The sequence below is a fragment of the Pseudopipra pipra genome, chromosome 13 (genome assembly GCF_036250125.1).
Source record: "Pseudopipra pipra isolate bDixPip1 chromosome 13, bDixPip1.hap1, whole genome shotgun sequence".
Classification (NCBI taxonomy): domain Eukaryota; kingdom Metazoa; phylum Chordata; class Aves; order Passeriformes; family Pipridae; genus Pseudopipra; species Pseudopipra pipra.
In genome coordinates, this window is record NC_087561.1 from 754499 (window position 1) to 780036 (window position 25538).

The following is a 25538-nucleotide window of genomic DNA, read 5'->3' on the forward strand; positions in this document are numbered from 1 at the left end:
CGTCAGGACTTCCCCTTGGTTTTGTACTAATTTCAAAAAGATTTGAAGGTTCTCAAAGTCAACTGAAGTCGAGTGCAGGAATGAAAGGTTGCCCTTTCCCCGAGGGCATGCAGAGGTTGCTGCGTGACTTTGGGCCAAAGGAACAATCTGGGAAGCTGGCTGGCACCAAGGGGTGTGGGGAATGCTGAGGGTGCCTGGCCCCTCTGTGCTTCAGCCATAGGGAGCCAGGGGGAGTGGCTGGAGCCAGGTAATTCCCTGGCTTTGCTCTCCTGGGGAGTGGGGGAGATTATCCCCAGCAGAGAGGAGAACTGAGTCTTCATCCTTCAACTGATCTGTCTGTGAAGAGCCTGAGACAGTTTGCCTGTCACAGGGGTTTGGGCTTTGCCTTTGCTCTTGGTGTGGGCTTTTGCATTTGGTGTCTGTGGGAGTTTAATCCCCAAATTCAGGCAGCAGGGCTGCAGGGCAGGGAATGCCTCTGGTGTGGTCACAGTGACCCTGACTGCGTGGGGAGCTGGGGGTCCCATGGTACAGCAGGACCCCTGCCCTGTGCCAGTGCTCGTCTCCCTGGCCCGGCAGAGCATCACTCAACATGGGGGTCTCCTTCCCTCCCCCAGCTCCAGAGCAGAGATGTTGCTCAGTCCCTCTGGATTTGGTGACATTGATTGCCAGAGCCCAGGGATGAAAGCTGAGCTGATTTTGTGCATGTAAAAAAGGCTTTAGGAGCAGTGTGGCGGCTGTAAAAGCTGAGATGCCATTTCTCCTGCCAGGCCTTCCGTCTCATGCTGTGCCCATGTCCTGCCTTCAAGGCGAGAGGAGCCACAGGGAGTAGCAGCCCCCCAAACCATGGGTGCTGCTGGCACTGCCCAGGTGAGGTGAGCATGGGAATTTCTGCCAGGAAGTCAGGTTTGCTTGTTTCTCAACTTTCCTTCATGCACATGCTCTTTCAGCCCCGCTGGGATGTGTGATGGGAGTGTTCGGTGGGATTTAGCGCTGGAGGAAAGCTGTGTTGGAGAGCTGCCGGAGCTCCAGGGGCCGGTGGTCAGGGCTGAGGAGCGTCTGTGAACCTTTGTGCTGAGCTCCGAGCTCCAGAGGGGACCGGCAGTGGCTGCACATTCCAGCGAGGCCGGGGGTCTCCCTCCCGGTTAATGATTGAGCTGCAATGGCCCTTTGGTTCCTGCTGTTCAGAGAGGCACCTCGGGAACGATGTGAACCTTTCCAGGCTGCGGGGCTGGGCGTGGGGATTTAAAGAGACAGGGTCTGTCCCTGCATTTCTAGCAAGAGATTATTTTTCTGGTGCTGGGGGCGATGGCTTGTGGGGTTTTGTTGTCTGTTTGCCGTCTGATTCCTTGAGTACATCACCTGCACGTTCCGTACGAGGGATCATTCTGGTGTGGAGCTGCACTGGCCTTGCTCTGCCCTGCTCCGTGCCCCTCCCTCTGTGCCCGGTGCTCCCCCTGGAGTGCCGGCCCTGAGCCCGTGGGATGTGACCGCTGCTGGGTCCCCATGTGTCCCTGTCTCTGGGTGCTGTGACATCCGTCAGTGGCCATCTACCCAATCCACTCTCTTCCCTCCCCTTGGTTAATCATTGCCCGGGCACACTGGCCTGCGCAGGGCTGTTTGCCCAGCCCTTATCAGCACAGGGCACTTGTCACCCCTGCCAGTCACAGGCAGAGTAATAACTGCCGGTGCTGGGAGCAGCTTTAACAGCTCAGGGCACCTTCCCTGGGGCTCAGCCCATTCATATCCCATTGCACCGGAGACTCATGGAATACTGGGCTGGTTTGGGTTGGAAGGGACCTTAAAGACCATCCAGTTCCATGCCCCTGCCATGTCCAGCTTGAGTTCCTTTGCTGTCCCATGGCTGGGCTCAGCTGCCCCTTCTGTGTCTGTGTCACAGGTCCCACTGAGCTATCCTGGTCTGTCGGGAATTGGACAGGGGTTACCAAAACCCGCTGGCCGGGCTGCCGTTGTGCATCACAGCTTGTGTGTGTGGGACAGAGCCCCCGAGCCCCGCAGCTGCAGGGTGGGGGTCCCTGCTCAGCCTGGTCCAGTGCCAGCTCTGCCCCTGCCTCGGGGGACCCAGGCAGGAGTGTGCAGTGTCACAGCCCAGGGGGCTGCAGGGGCACGAGGCTGCTGAGGCCGTCTGGATGAATCCTGGGACAGCTGGCTGCTGGTGTGGGGAACTTCTGGATTTCATGGGCGCTGCAGCCAAGGCTTGGCCATGCCATTGCTTGACTGGGAGCAGCAGCTGGCAGCTCCTCCCAGGGTGTCCCAGCGCTGAACCCGAGGGGCCCAGTGCACCTCAGCCTGGGCGAGCCGGGGGATTTCCTGCCCTGCAGGCAGAGAGGACAAGAAAGCTGGCATTTAAAGGAAAAAAGAGATAGAAAGTAAAAGGAGTGAAGAGGAGGCTTTGCTGTGACTGCTGGGCTAAGGCTGGGCTGGGATGGAGGGGGGAGCAGTTCCAGGGCTGTAGGTAGGGGTTTGTTCTGGGGGGCTCACAAGGGTCGGCTGGGGGCTGGTTCCCTCTGCTGCTCCTGGTAAAACTGGAACTGGCCACGGGCAGTGGCAGGCAGAGGTGTCACGAGGCTGTGGGACAGTGCCCACAGCAGTGACACAGAGAGCACTTGACCTCATTTCCTCAGTGTCATTGGGCAAGAGCAGGACGTCTGGGCAGCCAGAGCCAGTGTTCCAGCTCTGTTTTCCCAGGCAGAGAATGGCCCCAAGGCCCCTGGACACCTTCCTGAGCAAATCCCAGGATGGCTGTTCCCTGGCGAGAGCCACTGGCATGAGCCCCCCGGGCATTGACATGCACCAGGAGCACCATGCTGGTGGCTGTGTGATTGATTTCTCCTGAGCTGAAGTCCTGGGAGCTGTGGTGCTGCTGTCGTGAAAGCAGAAAGGATGTAGGAAGCAGTGCTCCTTCCCCAGCTGAAAATAATGGACTTCTAAAAAACAAACCCAAATGTTTGGAGGAGTTAACTGCTGTTCCCCAGGCACAGGGTGGCACTGGGAGTGCTGGGGAGTGCCACTGGTTTGTCCAGCAGATATTGTTGAGGACTTCAGCTGCTGAAGATGGAGATGTCCATCCTTGGAACTGCCAGCATCTGTTGGCCCTGTCTCCTCTCCCTTAGCACCTTCCCTGTGGGCATCTCCAGGGGCTGTAGGTACCAAAATGCCTCCTCGACCTCTGGTTTTCCCTGTACAGCTCGCCTCTGAAGAGCCAGAGGAACAGCCCTGTTCTCTGTTTGGCTATGGCAGAAACATCCCTCTGCTCTGGAGCTGCCCTAGGCACTTGTTTCCCCTCGCTGGGATAACTGCAGCTCGGCAGGCTCTGCTCCACCGGGACTGGGCTGCTTGTGCTGGGAACCTCTGTACACAGTGTGAAAAATCAGGGACAGGGCTGAAATCGCCTCCCTTCTCGAGGCAGGCGTGATCTGCTGAACTCTGAGTCCTGGCTGCTGCTCCACATGGCCACTCACTTCCCAGCCAAGTGGCAGCTGACCCCACGCTTCCCTTTCCCACGCCTGGCCTCACACCTCCACACGTCCCTGCTCCGAGCAATCCCAAACCACAGCAGGCACTGGGGGGTTTGTCAGCAGCTGAATTGGATCAGACCACGTTGTGCCTCGAGGCTGAAAGCCTCGAGTGCCTGGTTTTTAAGGGGACTTTTAGAGAGGTGTTGGGGGTCAGTGACATGGGGAGAGCTTTGGCTGTGCTCGTGGCCTTGCTCCTGCCTTGGCTTCAGGAGAGGCTCTGCCTCAGCATCCTCCTCTGTGTGGGGAGAATGGAATCACCTTCTCTGACGCTGCCAGATCCTGGCACTGAGTTTATTTATTGTCCTGGCCCATGGAGGTTCCTCTCCAGCATCCCTGGCAGTGCTCAGTGCCCACGGAGGGACCGGGGAGGGGGAGCTCTTCCCTCTCCACACTGGGCTGTGGGCTTTGGGCTGTTCTTGACTGTTCTGAGGCAGCTGCCTCTCACCATCCTCGATTTCCTGGACTTATCTTTTTTCTTTCTTGTGCCTTGTGTTGGGACACTGGTGTCAGGGCAATCTTGGTGCTTCTTTAAGCCTCCATATGTTGCCCTGGTGGGCTGGAGCAGCTGCAGCGCTGGGCCAGCACAGGGCAGGAGCTGCAGGGGGCTGTGGGAGGCTGCATCACTGGGGTACCCCCTCCCTGCCCTCTTTGGGAAGCTGGGGAGCCACATTTCCAGCTGCTGGAGATCCCAACACACCTTCTGAGGGACACTCAGAGGGGAGGGGGCACTGATGCCCCCACCCAGGGCTCTCAAAGAAGGGGTGGGGATGGGGAGGGGAGCTCAGGTGCAGCCCCCCAGCACCCCTGGCTGCAGGGCAGAACCTCCAGCAATGCCAACAGCTGCGTGAGTCCCTCTCTGCCCCATGGCTCTGGGAATGGAGCCAGTGCTTTTGTGGAATCAAGTGTGGGTTCCCACCTATGAGCCCTTTTTGAGGGTCCTGTGTTTTCCTTACCAGGTGGAGAGTTTGTGTTTGGATTCTGGATTTTGTGCCATTTTTGCTCAGGACCTGGCGATGCTGCAGGACCTGCCTATGGCAGGAGGCTGCTCTCATGTCACTAGTCTGGAGCCCAGACACCTTGAAATTCCCTGAGGCACGTGGGTGCTGTGTTTGCAGCAGGGACTGAAGGGGTTAAAGTTGCTTTGCAGTGTAATTTTTTTTTATAAAGCCATTTCCTTCATGTCCAGAGACAGTTTATTTTCTTCAGGACGCAGGGAGGTGCCTTTTCTTTAAGGCATTTCCTGTAAGCAAGTTTATATTTGGCCTGGGGAGGGTGGGGAGAGGAGGTGGGTGCTGGGGAGGGTCTGTGGCTGAGCCGGGTGACCTCAGCTTTTGGCTCCTTGTCCTGAATTGTGGAGGTGGCAGCTGTGGGAGCTGCGGGAATGGCTGGCTGTCACAGCAGGAGGAGTGGGGTCCTGGGGGGTCCCGTGTGTGCCCCCGGCACTGCTGCCCCGTGGTGGGGCTGAGCTGGCATCTGCAGGGTGTGCAGGATGCTTTCAGACCATCCCTTCCACTACCTTTAAGGTGATGAACGTAAGGGCTGCTGGACCCCATATCCTACTGCTCAGTCTGATTCTTTTTCCTCCCCCAGGATGGCTTTGATGTCCCTTGGAAAGACAAACAGTCAAACAAATGTGGTAATGTAGCAGATCATCAAAGTTCACTGTGCCCCCACTGTCTGTGGTGCACATTTAACTCCTGTGGATATTTGATCAGACCTTGATCCTGGTGCAGGGGCTGCAGCCCCAGGCAGTGTTGGGGCTCGAGCTGTTCCCCCCTTGTTCCCCGTGCCAGGTTTCTTCTCCTCCATTTTGTTTTCTTTTTATTACCGTGATTTCCTAACATCGGAAGAGGCGAGTTATGAAACTGGAGTTATCCAAACACGTCTTGTTTGAAGATAGCGTTTCATCCAGCAGATGCAGCTTCCTGCCCTGTAAATGGTTCCCATTGTTCCACCTTGGCTCCCGGCCCCGGCAGTGCTGGGGTGTCGCTCCGCTCCGGCAGCCCGGGGAGTGGGGTTCCCAGCCACGGAATGGCTGCACTGGGAGCACTGGTGTTCTGTACAGAGCCTCTGAAAGGGCCGGGGAGGCTCCCTGGGGCTGCCTTGGTCAGAGGCACTGAGCAGGGTGTGGGCTCTGCTCCGGCTGCTCCAGCCACGGATGCTCAGGTTTTCCAGTCTGTGTCCGCTCTTCCCACAAGGTTCTGTCTGGGGGGAACCAAGTGATGCCATTTCTATTCATAGTCACCCAGGTGTGTACTCCAAATGCCCACCTTGATGGCACTCACCCCTGGGATCCCAGGTGTTTAAAAAGGGATTCAGAGCATGAGGCTGTGACCAGAGTCCTGCTGCTGACCCGGAGCTGGGATGCAGCACAGAGCAGTGACACCATGGCACTGCTGCCAGCACTGCTCCTGCAAACATCACCTGCAAACATCACCTGCAAACATCACCTGCAAACTGGGACCATTGTGTGCTGGGCCAGGACAAAGGTAGCTCTGGTCTGATGGCTCTGTCCGGGTGGCAGCAGGCGGGGAACAGGGAGTGGATAAAAGGTGGTGCTGGTTGGTGTGGTGAGCTGTGTCCAGCACAAAAGAACCAGCACAATTTTAATTTTTAATTTTATTTTTTTTAATGTTCAAATGCAGGAAGAGGGTTTGGAGATGACCCTCAGGTGCTGCTGAGGCATTGGGAAGAATTTCTCCCTGTGAGGATGGGGAGGCCCTGGCACACGTTGTCCAGAGAAGCTGTGGCTGCTCCATCCCTGAAGTGTCCAAGGCCAGGTTGGACGGGGCTTGGAGCAACCTGGGCTAGTGGAAGGTGTCCCTGCCCATGGCAGGGGGTGGGATGAGATGAGCTTTAAGGTCCCTTTCAACTCAAACCATTCTGTGATTCCATGATTCCATGATCCCTGTGGTGGTGGCAGGAATGTGGTGTGGGATTGAAGTGGTAACAAAGAGGACAGTCAGAGCATGCTGGTGAGCCAGAGCTTGGTGCTTCACACTCCTCCCTGGGCACACGGGTGCTGTCAGCCTGGCCCTGAGCAGTGGCAGCTGCTCCAGCTGGCTGTGGGTGGCTGGAGCATCCTGGGCACAGAAAGGCGCAGCAAGAGCAGGCTGGGACCCGCTGAGTTTTGGGTGGATCACCTTCCTCCGCCTGTGAGAGGAGCTGGGTGTGCCCAGACCTCTCCCTGTGATGGAAGAAGTCATGCTGGGGGTCACGCTGTCCCCAGAGCCTTGGCACCATTGTGTGTGCTGCTGCCTCTCCTCTCCTGCTCTCCACGGCTTTCCCACCTGCTTGAGCAGCAGGGATTGTTTTTTAATTAATTTTTTGTTTCTGTGAATGCTGTTGCAGGCTGGGGAGCTGCAGCTGTCGGCTCATTAATGGAGTTGTGCAGAAGCACGGCCGGAAGCGGCGCCGGGCCCTGGCTGAGCTCCGTGGTTTGACGCTTTTCCTTCCTGCCCTCCTCAGAGACACAAATCCGTGCAAGCCCTTTGCTGCACTGAGACAGCCCCACCTTGGCCCCTGCTCCTCTTCTACTTTGGGATGGCTCTTCTCAGTTTGAGGGTTGGGCTGAGGTCCCCCAGGTCCTCCTAATGTCTCTATTCCATGGCCACAGCCATTAGAGAAGGCAGGGGATAACGAGATCAGGAGTTTCAATGATTAGTGTTTGATAAGGTTCACTGATATTTTATCTGTGGTCTTCATGGAGAAGAGGAAATGTGGTGTGTTAAGAACATCTGTCTTGGCAGGGCCAGGTCCCCCCAAGTGGCCGGTGCTGGCTTGGGATGGGACCCAAATCCTCAGAGATCCCAGTTTCTCCTTACTGTCAGTGCCTGTGGAGATCTTGGCTGTCCTTGGGCTGCTCTTCACCTGTGCTGGCAGAACCAGTCACCTGCGTGGCTGCTTCACGTGGGAGTTACCTGCTCTCAGGTGGTTCGTGCCGCTCCTTGAGCAGGAGCTGTGCCGTGAAGGGCTTCTGGCAGCACGGAGGGATGTTCCTGAGCATTGTGTAAGGCTGTGTTCCATGGGTTACTGAGAGCTTGTGTTTCTTGGCCGGGTTCCTCAGCCCATCAGGGCACTGAATGGCTTTGTCAGTGCTTTCCCTGTTTTTCCAGCACTGCTCCCCCTCATCTCCAGCTCTGCTGGGATCTGGGCTGGGGATGGGCACAGAGGCGCTTTGCAGTGGCAGTGGGAGGAGATGCCGTGTCCCACAGCCTTCTCTGGGAATGCTCTGGAGACCCAGGGAGAGCAAAGATCAGCTCCTCTGGCCCCGCTCAGTGCTCTGGGCCCAGAGGCACCTCGTGACGCTCCGCAGTCCTGCGGGCAGGTGGGGATGACACGCTGGCTGAGCAGCCGGCGGGGAGAGCAGCGAGTCCTTGTGCGCGGCCGTCACGGGCCAGTGTCACCCGTCACGTGCTGGGCAGGGCAGGGTTGGTTCCCGGCCCCGTGCCCGTGGCTGTGGCTCACTCAGGTGGGCATTGGGTGAGCAGCCGTGCAGCACGTGTCCGGGACTGGGACTCAGGGCATTTGGGCACAAGTGTGGGCTGCCTTGGATGGGGCTGGTCAGCGAGCGGGGGCTGGGGGGCAGGAGCTGCTCGTCCCCGAAGGTGCTGAGGTTGCTGAGCTGTGCTGGGCCTGGGGTCCCTTCCAAAAACACGCATGTGAGTCAAAAATTAGTGGCTCATAAAAATAGACATGGCAGAGTTCTAGAAGGGTGTGAGCTGATTGATTGACCACAAACACGTCAGTCTGCAGTGCTGAGGGAGAGCTTTGCTGAGGCAAAGGCTTCCTCAGAAACACCAGTGGGGCAACCGCTGCACACTGGTGGGACTGGGAGGGAACTCTTACTTGGGAAGAGATGAGCATTTTAGAGTGTTGTTCTGAAGGACACAACACTGGCTGCTTGGGACACTTACATGTGTAAAATACTGCTGTGCCAAGTGTTAGACTGAGACAGCCCTGGGGTGGGCAGCCCCTCTGAGGTGCAGGACCTGCCAGGGTCCCTCACTCTGTGGCACATGGACAGACAGGCTTCAAGCCCTGTGGAGGCTCCTCCTGGCTGGTTTTCCATTAGCCAAAGAGCTCTGGGACATCACTCCTCCCTCCCGAAGCTGTGGGAAAAGAGGGGCTTCCCTGCGTGCACGGCCACTGAGGTGGAGGTTTGGTTGGAGAGGTTCCTCCCTGTGTGATCACAGTGGGTATTCCAGAATGACTGTCATTAGGGCAAGGTGTTCCTTGTATCACCCCTGGAAAGCACTGGATGTGGGCTGGAGCCTTTGCCAGCCCTGGCATCATCCTGCCATCAGGAGGGGATCTGTCTCCCCCGAGCAGCTGCTCTGTCCTCACCATGTCTGGCTGTGAGCTCCAGCAAAGCTGTTGTGCTGTCAGGGCTGGGCAAGAAAACCCCAAGCGGGTCTTGCTGTGACAAATCTTTTCCTTACAGAGGGGGTTTCACATGGAAGGGAAGCTGGAACAAACATGCCCATTCCTGCCAAAGGCACTGCTCTGCCAGTAAGAGGCTTCTGGTTTCTATTGCAAGCGGTTGGTGTGTGGAATTGGGTCTTCCTGCTGCTACCTGACCCCTGGGCTTCTCCTTGGCCTGACCCCAGGGCTGTTCCTCTGCTCCTGACCCAGCTGTTGGCAGCCACTGCTCCGGCTCCGATGCCTTCGGCGTCATAACTTCCCATGAGCCGGAATAGCTGTGTGAGGGGGTGGGAGCTCCTGTGCCTGTAAATCCCTCAGAAGGCTGGGAAGTGCTTGGTTAATTAACCAAACTGAGGAAAAATTGTTTGAACCATCTCTTTTCCTCACTGTTTACAGCAAAGGCCTGGGATTCATGACCTTCAGCCACAGATCAGCCCAGTTCCCTTTGTGCATCCTCGGGTCCTCCCTGGCCCTTCACTGTGTCCTGTGAGGCTTTGCTTGCCTCAGCTCCTCAGAAATACCCTGTTTGATGTGAAGGCCTCTGTTTTGACCTGTGTCCTGGTGCAGGGTGGGCTTGGCTGTGGGAAGGGGCACAGGGACAGCTGGCTGTGCTGGATTCACTGGTGGGAGACAGACAGATGGGACCATATAAACTGCCTCTGCCATCCCCATGGTTGGTCTTCCACTGGGATTCAACATCTTGACTGTCAGGCCAGTGTATGAGTCTCTAACATTGCTTGAGGCCAGCTTTTGTATCCTGTTTTGTAATATTCCCTGACATTCCCCACATTCCTGGCAAGGAGACTTCTGTATTTTTTTGAAATGTTCCTTTGTCTCTTTGCAAAACTATGACATCCTTTAAGACTTCTCCAAAAGGCCGTTGTCCTGCTGTCCCACATCTCCTGTTGGCTCATAAAGAATGGGGAGCCTTGAACTTCAAATCCAGCCTCAACAGTGTCTCCTTCCAGTGGGGAGAAAGGGAAAAAAGAGCGAGGCAGGTTGTGGGCTTCTGTTTGGCTCGGTGACCTCCCTAACCTGAGATCTGTGCTGTTTCTTCCACCCTTGTCCTCAGGTGTCACTGCCCTCCACGTTTTTGTGATGACACTGGGGCTGTTGTCTGAGCTTCCATTGCCTGTTTGGACAGCGTGGTCTGGAGGGGCCTGGGTCTAGAGAAGGCTGAAGGCATCACAGTGGCCCTTGGGTCCCTGTCCTGCCTCTTCCTGCTCTCTTCTGTCTGACCTGCCAGGTGTAAGGAAGCTGGGGGGCGGGCGGGATGTTTTCCAATGCTGTATCCCTGGATAGGGATGAGAGACCTATCATGTTTCTCACTGGGAATCAGAAACAAGGCAAGATGATGCTCAGCTGAGGGGATCTCAGAGCTCGTTCTGGGAATGATTTGTGCCACAGCACCAGCTGGGGAAGTGCAGTCGCAGGAAATGTGCTTTTCATTGTGGAGACTAATCCTGTGTCAACCACAGCTTCTCACTTGGACTCTGCTGACCCCTCTGCTTTGGGCTGCCCGAGAGGTAAGCACTGCTGCATGGGGAAGGAGCATTCCCAGGGCAGGTGGAGCAAACTGGGCTGAGCATAAACTGAGACATTGTAGGGAATTGGGCAATTAGGTCTGGATATCTTGGATTGCAGGCACCCCTGTTGTTGTCCCTGAACCATCTTTTTGAGCTTTTAGTCCTCTTTCGTACCTTGAGGGACTGGGAAATTTATGATGGATCAGCCTTGGATTTCCCTTTCCCCAGCCTTCTCATCCCTGGCAGAGAGAAAGCTGTGTTCCTGGGCAGCGCTGGCAGCTGAGAGGAGCCTCAGCTGGAGATCACAGTCGGTGGCTTGAGTAGTCGATGTCTGATGGGGTGGAAAAGGGGGCTTTGGGGTGCCCATCCCTCTCCTCCCTCCTGGAGTACTGCTGGGCAGTGCCACGCTCCCGTCCAGCCCTGCTCCCAGCGCCTGGGGCTGGCACGATGCCGCCCTGCGGGAAGCTTCACTCCCAGTCCCTCATTTTTTCCAGCTGGAATTGAACGCTGCAGCTCGCCGGGCTGGACCGGCACCCTGTGCAGGGCAGGACACGCCGGGTGTCCGTGCGGGGCTGTGCCGGAGCTGGGAGGGCTCAGCGCTCCCCGGCGCTCCGGATGGAGCCCTCCCCGGCGCTCCCACCCCCGCCTGGGCGGCTCAGCCCTGCGCGGCCGGGATGTCCTGTTTGCTCCTGACGGGGAGCGGGGCAGCGGGGGCACATCGCGGGGCTCGGCACCGCGGGGAAAGGTCGCAGCTCTCCCGGGGGTGCCCGGGGGAAGGTCTCTAACCACCGGCGGACAGCGCTGGGTGGCCAAAGAGGGGATGAAGGAGGCTGGGGGTCATGCTGATACTTTTTTCTGCATTTGATCCACGGTTTCAAATGAACAAAGCCGGGATTAACAGCTCCTGCCATGGTGAGTCTGCTCGTGTCCAGGCTCTGTGTTTGGATTGGGAGGCTCCAGCCAGCGAACACTCTCAGGGGAGGTGGGAAAGGCTGTAAAATGACCTTTTCTCTTGTCAGAGATTTCTTGGAAGCAGCATTTCCTCTGCAGCAGGGTGGTTCACTCTGGCTTTTGCACAGCGGGGCGAGGGAAGGGTTCAGAGGTGTCGGTTGTGTTGTTTTTAAGTTGAGGGTTTTTTTTTTGTCTTTTCTTGACAAACGGCTTTTCCTTTACCTTTTTTTCCCCTTGAAGTGCTCTGTAGCTACTGCCCTGCGTGTGCCTGAGAGGGGCTGCAGGGGGTGTGCAGGGAGCCCTGTGTGTGGCTGTGTGGGAGAGGGATGAGGGGGCGATGGAAGTGACAGAGCACGGGCTGGCCTCGGTCACACTGTGTGGGGCTTTTCCTCCCCCTTCTGCTCCCCAGGGAAGGTACAGCCTTGGTAATATTTGGGTTTATTTCTGACAGAGGCAGCTGAGCCGGTGAGAGCACAGTGAGTGCCATATGCCAGCTCCTCTCGATCTCTGTTTTTTTTTCCTGAGCCCAAGCCAAAATGCCTTTCTGTGAGCCTGACCCCCTCCTCCTGCCAGGCAGTGAGGGTGGTGGGATGGCAGCTGGCATGACTGGGAGCACAATGGTGCCGGTACCAGCTGTGCTGTGGGATGTGGCATCACCTGCTGACACCAGTTTGCTGACTTAAAAGCAGTATTAAAAAGAGGAGAGGAGGGAATAAGAAGGGAACAGCTTTGGAGCTGTGGTGTGGGGAGGAAAATGCCCCCTGGAGTCGGGTGAGTGAAGCCTGAGTGGTGCCAGTGGACACTGGGCGCAGCAGGAGGGGGTCCCGATGGGAGAGCCCCACAGGCAGGTGACAGCCCTGTCTTGGCACACACAGACCTGTGTCCACCTGAGAAATGTTCTGTGGCTGCTTTGTGAAGCTCAGGGTTTGGGTTTTTTGTTGTTTATGCCGTGCTGTGTGGCTCTGTCTGGAGGAGTGCCCGGAGGTGTCCCTGCACGGGCTCTGTCCCTGCACCTCCTCTGTGCCAGCAGTGGGCTGAGGGGGGCCTTGTGCTTGGCTGTGCACCCACAACTCCCTGGGGTTAAAACCCAGAATTTTGCCAGTGAGGAGCACTGGCTCCCCCCAGATGGCAGGGACCAGTTGATAAACCAATGCCAAGGCTGGTGGCCAGTGGCCATGGGCAGGAGGGAGGTGACTTTGGAGTCACGCTGCAGTGGGGAATGGGGGAAGCAGGGGAAGGAGGCAGGTTATTGCACAGAGCTGGGAAACACTTGATTTGGGGTTATTTTTGTATTGCAGCCTTTAAAAAGGGAAGAAGAGAGCCCCAAAGTAACCCTTTGTGCCTCTGCTGGGAATTCAGTGCCCATTTCTTCCCGTGGAGGCACATTTCTGCTCCAGGGCTGTGGCAGTGCCCACTGGCCAGGTGTGACAGCTGTGGTTTGGGGTCCCTGTCCCCAGTAGCTTGCAGGGCTCCCATAAAAGCCACCAGAGCCTGAACATTCCTCAGCTGGGTTTGTGATTCTGTACAGCATGGAAAAAGCTGCAGCAAGACCACGAGGGAATGCTGCTCCGTGGGTTCCTCTGGTAACACACATGTGTTTGTGCTAAATAAATACATAAGAGTAGGAGGGAATTCCCTCATGTATTAAGTGAGTAACTGTGTTTTGGTGCCTGGATTCAGCAGTAGGAGCTGAGGGTTGCTCCTCGAGGTGAGATGCAGGAGAGCAGCTGCAGCAGGAGATGCAAATGCACATCTGCTGTGGGTGCTGCGACTGGAACTGAGAGCTCCCTGCAAAGCCAGAGCTACTGCTGACTCTGGTCTTTTAGCAGAACTGTTGGTGTTTTCCTTTGCCTTGGTCTTCTTTGGCCTTTGGTGGTGGCTGGTGTTGGGTCTCATGCTGCCTGTGGTGTGAGTGCTATGCTGAATGCACTCTGGGTGTTGATCTCAGCCATGCCAGAGGCAGGATAGGCTGTGGGGATAGGTTGTGCTGTCTGTGCTGGGTCTAACACTCCTTCAAGCAGTGAAAACTGGACTTTTGTTGTTGTCCATGTTAAGAAATGTGGGATGCAATCCCTCCTCACGGGGAGGTGAGGTTAGGCCAGTACCTGCAGTGGGGGATCCGTGCCGGAGCTCTGGCATCACTGGCTGCCCCGGAGGGACGGCGTCCACTAGTCCAAACAAAGTGTGCGTGAGATCCATGGGATGGTCAACAGGAAAACAGCAGGGCAATTTTAGAAAGGGTGGGATACAGGATGGGCAAGATGGATTATTTTTTTCAGCATCTGAGTAGCTGTTTCCATCTTGCTCCTTGTGGACGTTCCATCCCTGGAAGTGTCCAAGGCCAGTTTGGACAGGGCTTGAAGCAACCTGGTCTAGTGAAAGGGGGGGTGGGAGGGGTCCAGATGATTTCTAAGTCCCTTCCAAACCAAACTATTTGGGGACTCTCTTCTGGATTTCTCTTTCTGGGCTCAGCAAACACCAGCCAGGAAGGGAATAATGAACCAGTGCCAAAGACAAGGCAGGAATTCACCCCAAGGATAGATCTGACAGAGGTGGACAGCGGCTGTGCCGGCGCTGATGGAGACCTTCTTGGGGTGGTGCAGGGGGTGGGCTGGAGCCAGGGATCCTCTCTGCCATGACGTTGCTTTGCTGTTGTCTTTTCAGAGATGGAAGGCCAGGTTCCTCCTGGGTTTCCCTTGGACATGGGAGGCTGTTGCTGCTGCACTCTCCGGCACAAGGGGATGGTCCTGCCCTCTCGGTTGTTCCTCTGGGGTCAGAGCAGCTGCAGAAATGCAGGTGGAGAAGGCAAGGACAGATCAGGGTCCTCACCTTCCTGGCCCTTTGTTTCTGTTCCTCTCTCTTTCCATCCCTTGTTCCCCCCGGACATCTGCTCTGCAGCCGCAGCACTCGGGTGGGCCGTGTAACCCCTGAGCTGCCACAGCACTCCTGCTCCTGGGCTCTGCGGAGCCAAGGGCTGGGAGGAGGTGTCCTATGGGAGCAGGAATCTGGAATATCCTGTGGGACACTCCCACAGCCATCATGGCAGTGCCAGGTCCATCTCTGCCTCACCACTGCATCCTGCTACCACATCCACTGAATGGTGTGTCCCACATCCCTCTGGATCCTTTCCTCCTGGAAGGATCCTTCCCTGTGTCCCTGAGTGTGGCATCTGCTGTTCAACCCTGCCCTGTGGGGTGTGTCAAGGTGTGTTGGTGTGAAGAAGGGACATGGGCTAGTGGTGGCCTTGGCAGTGCTGAACTTGATGATCTTCGGGGGCTTTCTGAGCCTAAACCATTCCATCATCCTAAGCCCCAGGTGTTTGGGGCTGATGTAACTGCTTCAGTGCTTTCTTCTCACCTTTAACAGAAACAGCACAGGTTGCAAGCCTGAAATTAAGTTGCTCCAAGTGATGTTTGGGGAAGCAGTGGTGTTCCCTGTGCATGTGGGATACAGCTCCTGTCCCAGGTGCCAACCTGGGAGGGCAGGAGCTGCTTTTTGGCTGGACAGGGTGCTCCAGCAGCACCTGGGTTTCCTCGGAGCTGCGTTCCTGCAGGCAGCACCAGGCTCTGGGGCTTTGGGTGCAAAGGGCTGGTCTGAGCTTTCAGAACACAATAAAGCAGACCCGAGGCTGCTGTTGGGCTCGTTTGAGGAGAGGAAACCAGAGCTGCCTCATCCCTGCAGCCGATAAGGGCGGTTACAGGCAGCCCTGGAGCTGAGCCAAGGGGCAAGGGGGGCAGAGATAAGGTGGGGGGAGCGCTCTGGGGGCTGCAGTGGTGCTGCTGAGGGCCTACACACCCATCCTGCATGGATTCTGATCCAGAAACACAATGAGTCTCCCGGCCTCATGGTGGCCAGAGGGATTCCTGCCCAGGTTGTACCAGCTGGTGCTTGGGTACTGTCCCCCATGCAGACACCACCAGAAATTTCTTTGATGCCTCTGGAAATGTTTTTCCCCCTGGATGTCCCTAGTGTTCATCTGCCCCACACAGCAGCTGTCTGGGACTGAAGCTGGGTGGCAGAGGGCTCTGGTGCCCCCGCAGTGCCGTCCACCTTTCCAGGTGCCAGCCCCAGGGAGTGTTGCCCTTGGACCAGACATTTCAGGGCTAGAGGTGATGCTTCTGGTTGGTGACATAGATTCCTAGTTGGTGACATAGAAAGGAGCAGTTCCCAAAACTTACGGGACCTATTTGCTGTGTGAAGGTTAATTATGGAAACACGCCGTGTCTGGGAGAACATCCAACAGCATTCCTCATTCCTGCCCGTGTGCCCTGTCCGTGTCTGTGCTGGCAGCTCTGCAGTCTCTGCCCTTTGCTGGATGGTGCTGGGAGCTGGAAACAGATAACTGGTGTTCATTGGTGCCACGTGCCAAGCTGCCCGTGGACGGGGGTGCCCATGGACAGGAGATGCCCATGGCTGGGGAATGCCTGTGGCTGTGTGAAGCTCTGTCTGCCTCGTGCTCCGAGAGCTCAGCTTGGTGGACACCCCTTGGTGCCAGGGGAGCAGTGTGGGGTTTCCTCCCAAGCACACTGGGAGGGGACAGGTGTCTCCAGTGGGCACGGAGGGTCTGGGTTTGGCCCTTGGCTGTGTTTGAGTGATGCCCCTCAGGGAGGCAGCCCCAATTTCTGCAGGCACAGCACTGGGGGCTGCAGGCAGAGTCAGTCCCTCTTTCCCTGGCCGTGCTGGCCCCAATACCTTCAGCAGCAGTAGGATACATACACCTTTCTCATGGGAAACCTGCTTCAGCTCCTCACATTTTCAAGCAGTGAAGGCACATCCCCCTGGTTTGGGAGAGGCCTTGGGAGTTTCTGTCATTCCTGTAAAAGGCAGGCGAGAACTTCTGCTTCCAGCTGGGAAGGGAAGTCCCTGTTGTATGCAGAGATTTATTTTCAGGTGGGATGGAAAGAAATCTCACCAAAAAGAAAGAAAAACCAGCAATTTCTCCCCACTGGTGCTGGAGTTGGAGCTTCCCCCGCAGTGCCGGGCAGCTGTTTCCAGCTTTCCATGAGGTAACGTGAGGGCGATTTCGTGGCAGGGTTTTCTCCTCACACACTAATTGGCTGTGTGGGATGTTTTGTGGGGATCTGGAGCCTTGCTGTGGGAAGCTGGGAGCCTGGGCTGGGATTTCTCCCTTCTTAGTTTTGATTGTTAAAGGGAAAGTGCAGAGCCAGGGTTCTGGGAAGTGGCTTTCCTGCCTGTAATTCGACTGGCTCCGGTGTTCCAGGTTGCTGGTTTTACAGTTTTATGATCCCGGGCTTTTCCCTGTCCACGCCTGTTCCAGGCCAGGGCGGGGTGGATGGAACTCCAAAAGCACTCAGGGCAGAGATGTCAGATTCCAGGCACCCCACAGCCAGAACCATTCCTGTTGGAGCCATCAGTGGGTTATGTCCAGGGAAATGCTGTGGTGCAGTGAGTGCAGGAAGGGGATTGGGGAATTTCGTCCTTTTTTTCCACTTCCATGTTGGTTTTTATCCCTTTCTTCTGGCACAATGGGAGGCTCTTCTCTTCCTTTGTTTTTGCTTTCTGCCCCTCGCCCGGGGGTGCTGGGGGGTGCTGGGGGGTCTGGGTTCCCCGCCTTGGGGGGACCAGGTGAGTGACCCCAGGCTGGGGGAGCTGGACCCACTTGAGGCATTTCTGATGGGCCACAGTGGCCCCTGGGCCATAGCCTGTGCCCCTTGCTGGGTGCAGGGGAGGGGAGAGCAGCTGTGGGTGCCTTTTCTTGGGAAATGCCATCTAGCCTCAGCAGGTGCCAGAGAAGGGCAGAGCCTTTGCCTGGGAGGAATCTCTGGTGGCTCATGGGGGTTGTGCACCATTGGGAGCCTTTTCCAGTGAGGGCATTGGTGCTGGTTCACCCCATGGGGTTGTCCAGGTGTTTCCCGAGGGCTCATCTCCCATGGAGAGCTTCCTCGGGAGCCTGAGGCATATTGGGATCACTGGTCTATCTTCCCTGCCTGCAGTCAGGAAGCTGGTGGGATTTATCCTCTTGTTTCCCATGGATGTGTGGGCTCTGCTGGGCGTGTTTCCTTGCCTGTCTGCCAGTGCCTTTCCCTGCTCCTCCCGCGATGCAACTTGAATGGGATCATTTCCGGCCCATTTAAACTGCAGATCTCAAAGATACTGAGCTGCTACAAGCTCCTGGAAATTGTTTGCTGACCAGAGGAGGCGAGGAGACCCTCTTTGTGCCCTGCTGAGGGTGGGTGTAGTGTTCGATGAGCCTGTACTAGACATCAGAGAATCCCCATGTCCCCATTGGAAACCTGTTTCTGTGGCTGCTGCCGGGGCTCAGGCTGAGGCAGTGGAGGATCTCCAGGCACCATTCCCTGGGGTCAGGCTGGATTCCCATGGGAGGCTGCAGCCAGGGATGAGTTCTGGGCTCAGGTTCCATCCCCTTGCCCTGGCAGTGAGGCTGCCAGGAGGTGGCAGGGAGGGCTGGGAACACGGCTGAAATGGGTAACCCTGTGCCCGGTGTCCGGCTGTGCCCCCGCGGCAGGAGCGTTTGCCTGCCCGACCTTTCCTGCGCCTCCCTGGGAAAGCACGTCCGTGGGAAGGGTGGGAGGAGAAGGAAAGCTGGCTGCTGGCTCCCTCTGGGACGGGACACTTGAAAAGCTTTTCTGTGCCAGAGCTTCGACGTGGGGAGGGCTCAGCCTGGGCCGAGCAGAGCACCCTGCCCATGGGGGGATGCTCGCTGTTCGAGGGGCTCGGGGGGGATGCAGGACCTGAGCAGGCAGAGCCCGGGACCCGGCTCCCAAAGAGGGGGAGGAGAGGGGAGGTGCGGGGCCCTGGCCCCCCGCCAGTCCCGCGCGGGGGAGGCAGCAGAGGGGAAGGAAATGTCGTGCTCTGACTCCGCGTTTCCAGCGGAGCGATGGGCGGCCGAGCCAGTCCCACGCGGAACATCCTGTCCCGGCTGCTCCGGCTGCTCCCGGCCCCGCTGCCGCGGCCACGCGGGGTGTCCCCGGGCTCGGCATGTCCCCATCGGTGCTCAGCCATGCTCTTCTACCAGCTCAGCCCCACCGTGGGCTCGGGTAAGCTCGGCTGGGCTCTGCTCCTGCTGCCCTTCCCTCCGCCGGCCTCTCCATGGGAGATGCCAGACCCATCCTTGGGGCAGGATCCGTGGGGCAGGTGGGAGGTTGGTGTTTCTGCTCGTGGCTGGGGGCACCTGGAGCTGCAGCCACTGGCTGGGGTGGCCCCATGGAACACCACTGGGAGCAAAGGGGGAGCAGAGATGAGAAGGAACAAAGGCTGGCAGGTCCATTGGCGGGGCTGTGGGAAATGCCTGTCCCTGAGTCCTGCCCGCCCCACGGGTGTGGGAGGGATCTGCTTCCAGAGCCGGCATGGCCAAAGAGATTCACAAGGACCACCAGCCTTGGTGCCCTCCTGCTGGACAGCAACAGCCACAGGGTGCCCTCCCCAGGGAGTGTCAGGTCTTTGGGAGGGATGCAGTGCTCCACATGGAGCAGCTGCCCCGGGACAGCGCCAGGGCTGAGTTCTCCACTGGGATTGCTGGGGCTGAGCCCTGTCGGGGCAGGAGGGGTCAGCCCCGGGTTTTGGCTGGGCTTGCACCACGACCAGGGACAGCTGTGTGGTTTGGACCCAGATGCAGATGCTCATTCCAAAAGTTCTTCCTGAAACTTCCCAAGTATTTGGGTCCAGGGTTTTGGCTTGGTCCTGTCCTGAATTGAGCTGCTTGTTTAGAGCTTTTTTTTTTTCCCTACTGTAGATTTGGACTGGGGAATGTAAAATGGAGCCAGAGCTCTGGGTTGAGGCAATGGGTGGATGGGGATGGAATCGGGGTATTCCAGTGCTGGGTGGGTCCAGCCTCAGCCCACTCTGTGCCTGGTGGTGCCTCTGGGAGAGATGGGACAGGCCCCAGAGATGCCAAGGCATTTTCTACCCTTGAGGTCCAACATTGTCACCCTCAGCAGTAAAAATGCCATTGGACCAGCAGTGCCAACGTCTAGCAATGACTTGCTGTGGCTGCAGGAGTTTTGAGCTGTTTTCCCTCAAGTTCTCTAAATTTGAGGAATTTCCCAGGAAACAGTGCTGCTTGCTGGATGAGTTCATCCAGGCGATGGCTGATGCCTGTGTGAGGGGTGGGAACTGGCTGGGTGAGGGGGGTAGAACCACATCAGGGGTTTGGTGCCCATTGGGACAAACACCAGCTTGAAACAAGAGGCAGGGAGGGCCAGGCGGTGGGGAGGAGGTGGGGAGGAAGGCCTCCTTCGGCAGGATTTTCTGGAGGATGTTTGCAGAAGTGACCAGCCCTGAGCTTTGATGAGCTCTGAACTCATTATTACAAATAAAGATCTTCCTCCCCTGCCTGGCCAAGAACTGTATTTGGTTGGTGGGTTCAGAAACAAAACATTTCACTGGAAGGTTAAAATTGTGTCTTGTGGCCCCATCATTCCTGTCATTTCCTGATCTTTGCCTGGTGCTGTTGGAGAGGTGCAGCTGAGCTGTGTCTGCCTGAGCCCCCTCTCTGTGCCTGGCATTGCTGCCCGCGGGACCCCTGGCTCCTGGTTCCACAGCTGGGCATCTCCTCTGCTCTGTGCACGTGGAACAGGGGCTTGGTGCCGGGCATCTGGGGGACTGGGCTGTGATCCAGGGAGCTGCTGCCATAGGGTGCTCAAGCCTGTTCTTTGCTTTCTTCCAGAAGTCGAAGCCAAGAGAGCCTGTGACTGGCTGCGGGCAGCAGGATTCCCCCAGTATGCCCAGCTGTATGAAGGTGAGAGCTGCCTCCTCCCACTGACCCCTGCTCTGTACCTGGGCTCAGAGCCCATATCTCATCCACATTCCAAGGAGAGCTGCAGGGAGAGCGCCCACAGCTCCAGGAAGAGGAGGGGATGGAGAGGATTGTTCACTGATTATATGATCGTGTGTAAAACTTGGCCATGCCCTTGGCTGTGGCCTGGAGAGCCAGCCACAATTGACTTTCCTGCATTCCTGAACTTTTCCCCTTCAGGCAGGGCTACAAGGAGTCCCAGGGTGGCTGCTCCAGCCAAGGGCAACCAGGCTTTGGAGAGCCATCAGCTCGGGAGAGGTTCAGTGAGTGTTTGCCGTGGGTGGGAGTGCAGGGGCAGCCAGTGTAGGTAACGTGGAGAGCAAACACATTCTCCCTCCTTTCCTCCTTCCCTCCCTCCCTGCTGACCATCCTGCGGCCCCTGCCCTGCTCCGGCTTGCCCTCTCTGAGTGCTCGGTGAGCCCAGCCCGGTGCAGATCCGGTCCCCAGGGCTCCCCAGGTGTGGGGCAGGGGCAGACCCCCAGCATTCCCGCTCCCGGCGCTGTGCCAGGTGCCCAGGGTGGGTCACAGGGTGGCTGTGCCAGTGGGCCTCGCCTTAGGCTCAGCTGTGTTTACTTGGAAGCCACAGTGGGCCCCTGGTCCTGGCCAGGGGGTCGATGTGGAGCGGTGCTGCAGCTGGCCCTGCTGGCCGGACAATAGCGGGAAGCAGGATCCAGCGGGATCCGGGGGCCGTGGCCATTGTTCGGCCGGGCACTTCCACCGGCCCCGCAGCAGCAGCCCCCGGGGATGGCTTTACGGGCTGCCTGTTTGCTGCTGCTGTCTATTTTGGGGGGCAGGCCCCACGTGCAAGGACGGGCTGGGTTCCTGCCGGGAGACCCCCAGCGCCAGGTCCTGGCCCCGGGCTGTGCTCACAGCTGGGCACTGAGGAGCGGTGCTGCCGCTGGAGTCTGGGAATGAACCCACCCCTTTCCAGCCTCTCTCCACAGAACTTCCCACATCCTCCAAGTGTTTCCCTCTGTTTCCCTTCCCTTGGTGATTGCACTCCGTGGCTTAATGAACAGCTGGTTTGAGACCCTTGGGATTGAGGCTCCAGATCCCACATGCATGATCCCAGCAGAGCAGGGAACTGGATGGATGCCATTGGGCACCTCATCACCCTCACCTAACACACCTGGGAGCTGTGCCCAGGGACCCTGGGCATGCACCACCTCTGAGTGGTCTCCAGCCACCCAGGTCTCTCCTTCTCTTGCTCCTCACAGCCTTTCCCTCCTCCCATGCCTCCTGCTGCCTGATGGAGCAGCTGGCTCGGGAGCGGCCGCTGATGTGCCTCTCGCTTTCCTCCCCAGACTCCTTGTTCCCTCTTGACATCGGCACTGTGAAGAAGGACCACAGCTTCCTGGACCAGGATTCCCTCAAATCCCTGTGCAGGTAATACTCCCTCATCCCTGCACAGTGCAGGCCATGGAACCAGCATGGGGATGTGCTCCAGGCAAGGGCTGGGGCAGCTGTCCTGGGCTGATGGGGTGGTGGGTGCTGCCGGGTGCCCACCTTGTACCTCAGCCGGGCTCAGAGCCTGCTCTGCTGCTGTTGCTCCCTCCGCAGTGAGGACTCTGGATGTGTCAGTTGGATTGGGCAGCACTGCTGGTATTGTGTGGTTCCAGGGAAACAATAGCTTTTTTATGAACATCCAGAGCTGCTAGAGAACAGAAACATTTCCCAGGCATAATTCTTCTCTTTGTGGGGCTGTTGGGCTGTGCTTTAATTTCCAGCTTGGGTAACTAGACTGTAGAGCTCGGCTAGAATTGGGTTGGTCAGAGCTGAGCTGTCAAACCGAGCAGAGGTGTGTTGTCCCTGCTGTCCTGTTCCCCTGCCCCCTCCCACCACTCCAGGTGGCATCCTTTGGCAGTGATCCCCAGGGCAGGGGGCCGTGTCTGCCCAGGGCACCTTCACCAGAGATTCACAGAATCATTTAGGTTGTAAAAGACCTCTAAGATCATTGAATCCAACCATTGCCCAGCACTGCCAGGGCAATATTGTGAGGATGCTGTGTAACATCTTGGAGAGCTAAAGCCAGGACTAAAGCCTGGTGTGGAAGCCAGGTCTGTGCATCAGAGGGGGGGTCTTGCCTTGTGATGAGGAACTGCAGGGGCTCCTGGTGGGTTGGGAGGCGGGAGCTGGTGGCTCACACGGGGGTTTGCCGAGCGCAGATGGGTCTGTGCTGGTGGGACCCTCCCTCCCCGGCACACCGCACTGTCAGCTGCTCTGAGCCGGGGCTTCTGCCTTTCCAAGTGTTCTGTGGCTCCGTGTGACGATACTCTGTGTGATGCTCGTTGTCCTGGTGCCAGGCAGCACAGCCTGGCCATGTGTTTTCCACCAGAACACGGTGCTGCTGGATCAGCAGGGCTGGGAAGAGCTGAGGGAGCTGCAGCCGGGTGTGCTGTGCAGAGCAGTGTGTGCTGATGGACTCTGCCAGTGCAGAAGCTGACACCCAAAGGGAGGGACTGACTGGATAGTCCCTCTGTCCGGACGGGCCGTGTGTCACCAGTTCTGGGGGTGACTCAGCCTCGCCTTGGCTCTCAGGACACATCATCACAGCCGTGCCCCCACGCTGACTCTGCGCCGTCCCTCTCACCCAGAACAGACAAGGGGCGGGAACAGGGTCTGTTACTTGTTTTCCCGATAGGACAGAGAGGCGGCTGTGCTGGGCAGGAGGGGATTCCCACACCGCTTCCTGGTGCAGCAGGGTGGGAGGTGATGGGAGGTCTGTCTGACAGGCCTGTCCCGCCCTGTCTGAGCTTTTGGGCCTTTTTTGGGTCCTTTAGTCATTCCCTGGCCCAGCCACAGCAGCTTTTGAGCTGGTTTTGCTCTAATAACTTGGAGTAGGTCATCTGTGCTCACTCATAGGACCAGTGGCCCCAGCAGCTGGCATGTGTGTGGCCTGGCTTGGGCTACCATCTGCTGGCATCGTCCCCTCAGTAGCTGGGTGTCCCCCTGGCCCCTGGAGCCACAGCTGCAGTTGACAGGTGACAGGCATAGGCAGGAAAATGAAAGCCAAAGCCAGCCCTGTGACAGCCGTGGGGCCAGGAGCGGGGCTGGGACCAGGGTAAAGCCTTTCTGTTTCTCGCAGGAGGCTGATGACCCTGAACACTTGTGCCTCCATGAAGCTGGATGTTCACTTTCAGCGTAAACAGGTAGGTCCTGGGCACTCAGGGCAAGGAGGGGACTGGGGGCTGGGGGGGATCACGTGCTCAGCGGTGGGACAGTGTCCTGGAGTGCCCCATGATGATCCTGGTACAGAGTGGTTCCTGGAGCCCTCTGCTGCCAAATGGGACTGGGGCTGGTTTAAGGGGGTGAACACACTTCTCTCCTCCCCACTGGGGACTGTCCGGCGGCTGTGCCCCTCTCTGAGGTGCTTGTCCCCTGGGCAGGGGGGACACGCTGACCCTCCATGGCTCCAATCATCCCCTGTTCTCAACCACTTACAGAATGAAGACTCTGAGGAGGAAGACCTGTGTGCCATCAGCAACCGGTGGGCTTTCCAGAGGGACAGCAAGAGGTGGTCCCGGGTAGGGTCGGCCGATGTCCTCTCCCAGGGCTCGGAGGCCTTGAGCTGCACCATGAGGCCGGTGTCCAGCCACGAGAGCGTCCTCACGGACCTCAGCACCAACCAGGAGGCCACGTCCCTGCACAGCACGGGCAGCGTGGGCAGTGTGGGTGGCACGCGTGGCACGCTGGGCACTGCAGCCGCGCCATCCGAGCCCCCGTCACCGCTCCGTCCCTCTGCCAGTGCCACCAGCTGCAGCCGGAGCGAGCATTCCTCACTGGAGCAGCCCCCGAGCCGCAGAGAGGGCTCCAAGGAGAAGCCAAAGAAACGACGGTCTCGCAGCTTCCTGAAGCGGATCGAGTCCCTGCGGAGGAAGGACAAGGAGAAAGCCAGCCCAGACAGGAGGGTGGCCCTGCACAGCAGCAAAACTCTCCCACCGGGATGGGGCCCCCTGAAGAGTAATGGGGACCTCGCAGCCACCAGGACCAACTCCTCTAAAAGAGGAATACCTGCCTCTTTCCATGGCAAAAAACACTTCTTCTCACTATCGTACAGGACTAACCGCCCGCTCGGCGCCGGGGGCACCACGGAGGGCTCTGACCCCAACTGCAGCGGAGTCTCCCTGGAGGACTTTGACACGGCTGCCACGGCCAGCAGTGCCTGGGCTGCCGCCTCTGCGTGCCAGCGCCGGCGGGCTCGCCGTGGGGACTGCCTGGTCTACATCCCCTGTGACCACAAGCCTGGCACCTTCCCCAAATCCCTCTCCATCGAGAGCTTGTGTCCCCTGGGCGGCAGTTCCCTGACCCACTGGGACGCGGGGAGCGTGGCCGCGGGGCTGGGGGCGGGCGGCAGGAGCGGCAGCAGCAGCAGCACGGAGGGCTCGTCCTCCCCCCACGGCTTTGCCCGCCGGCGCCGCGGCTCCTGCAGCTCCCTGGGCAGCAGGGTCAGCGTCTACGACAACGTGCCGGACTTCGGCAGCAGCGAGGATTTCTGCAAGGACGGGGAGGTCACCTATGAGAACCTCGACGACATTCTGCAGCACATGTGGGGGCTGCAGCAGAAGGTGGAGCTCTGGTGTAAAGCCATCGCCCCCGGCCTGGGTGGGGAGGAAGGAGGTGAGGAAGAGGAGGATGAGGAGGAGTTGGATTCGGGAGGGGAACCCTCCAACTTGCACTTCGAAGAGCAATCCATGTCGGACGTAGGCACCTCCGCCAGTGACTTTGACAGCACAGGGAACTCCCTCAACGAGGCTGAAGAGATTGAGACGCGGGAGCGCCGGGATTCGGGGGTGGGAGCGTCGCTCACGAGGCCCTGCAGGTATCACAGAATCCTGAGATGGTTTGGGTGGGAAGGGACAGAGACCATCTCTTTCCACCCCCCTGCTACGGGCAGGGACACCTTCCTCTAGACAGGGTTTCTCCAAGCCCCATCCCACCTGGCCTTGAACACTTCCAGGGATGGGGCAGCGGGGAGGGGTGCACAGCCCATGGCTCGGAGGAGCAGCACCCCGATCCCGTCCTCGGGGGGCTGGCTGATCGCCCCTCGCCGGGAGGCAGGAGCTGGCGGAGCGAGGGAAGTGCAGCTGGAGCAGCCGCAGCCCGAGCAGGGAGCGGGGCACGGGTGCGCTCTGGCGGTCGCAGGACACCACTGCCACCGCTGCCAGCCCTCTCCGTCCGCACAGGCCCGTCACTGAAAGATTTCTCATTAACTAAAACCAGGCGTAAGCGCAGGAGGCACATGCCTCCCCTGTGCCAGTGCCCACACGTGCTTTCCCTTGGAGGACTCTACCATTGCTGAGTTCTGTGGCTTTTCTTGCCCTTGCT

At 58.2% G+C, this 25538-nt stretch overlaps 1 protein-coding gene across 4 annotated transcripts in view; it reads left to right on the forward strand.

The window, feature by feature from the left end:
* STARD8 (StAR related lipid transfer domain containing 8) overlaps positions 1–25538 on the forward strand; it is a 44921-nt gene that overhangs the window by 13622 nt on the left and 5761 nt on the right. For 2 of the 4 annotated variants that reach the window (XM_064669519.1, XM_064669520.1), the window contains 4 exons: positions 20085–20156; positions 21518–21599; positions 23299–23362; positions 23657–25032. In XM_064669519.1, coding sequence (XP_064525589.1) covers positions 20085–20156; positions 21518–21599; positions 23299–23362; positions 23657–25032 — 1594 coding nt within the window. Of the gene's footprint in view, positions 1–11096; positions 11399–18297; positions 18457–20084; positions 20157–21517; positions 21600–23298; positions 23363–23656; positions 25033–25538 lie in introns of those variants that run through there. The other 2 variants (XM_064669518.1, XM_064669516.1) reach the window with 2 other exon arrangements.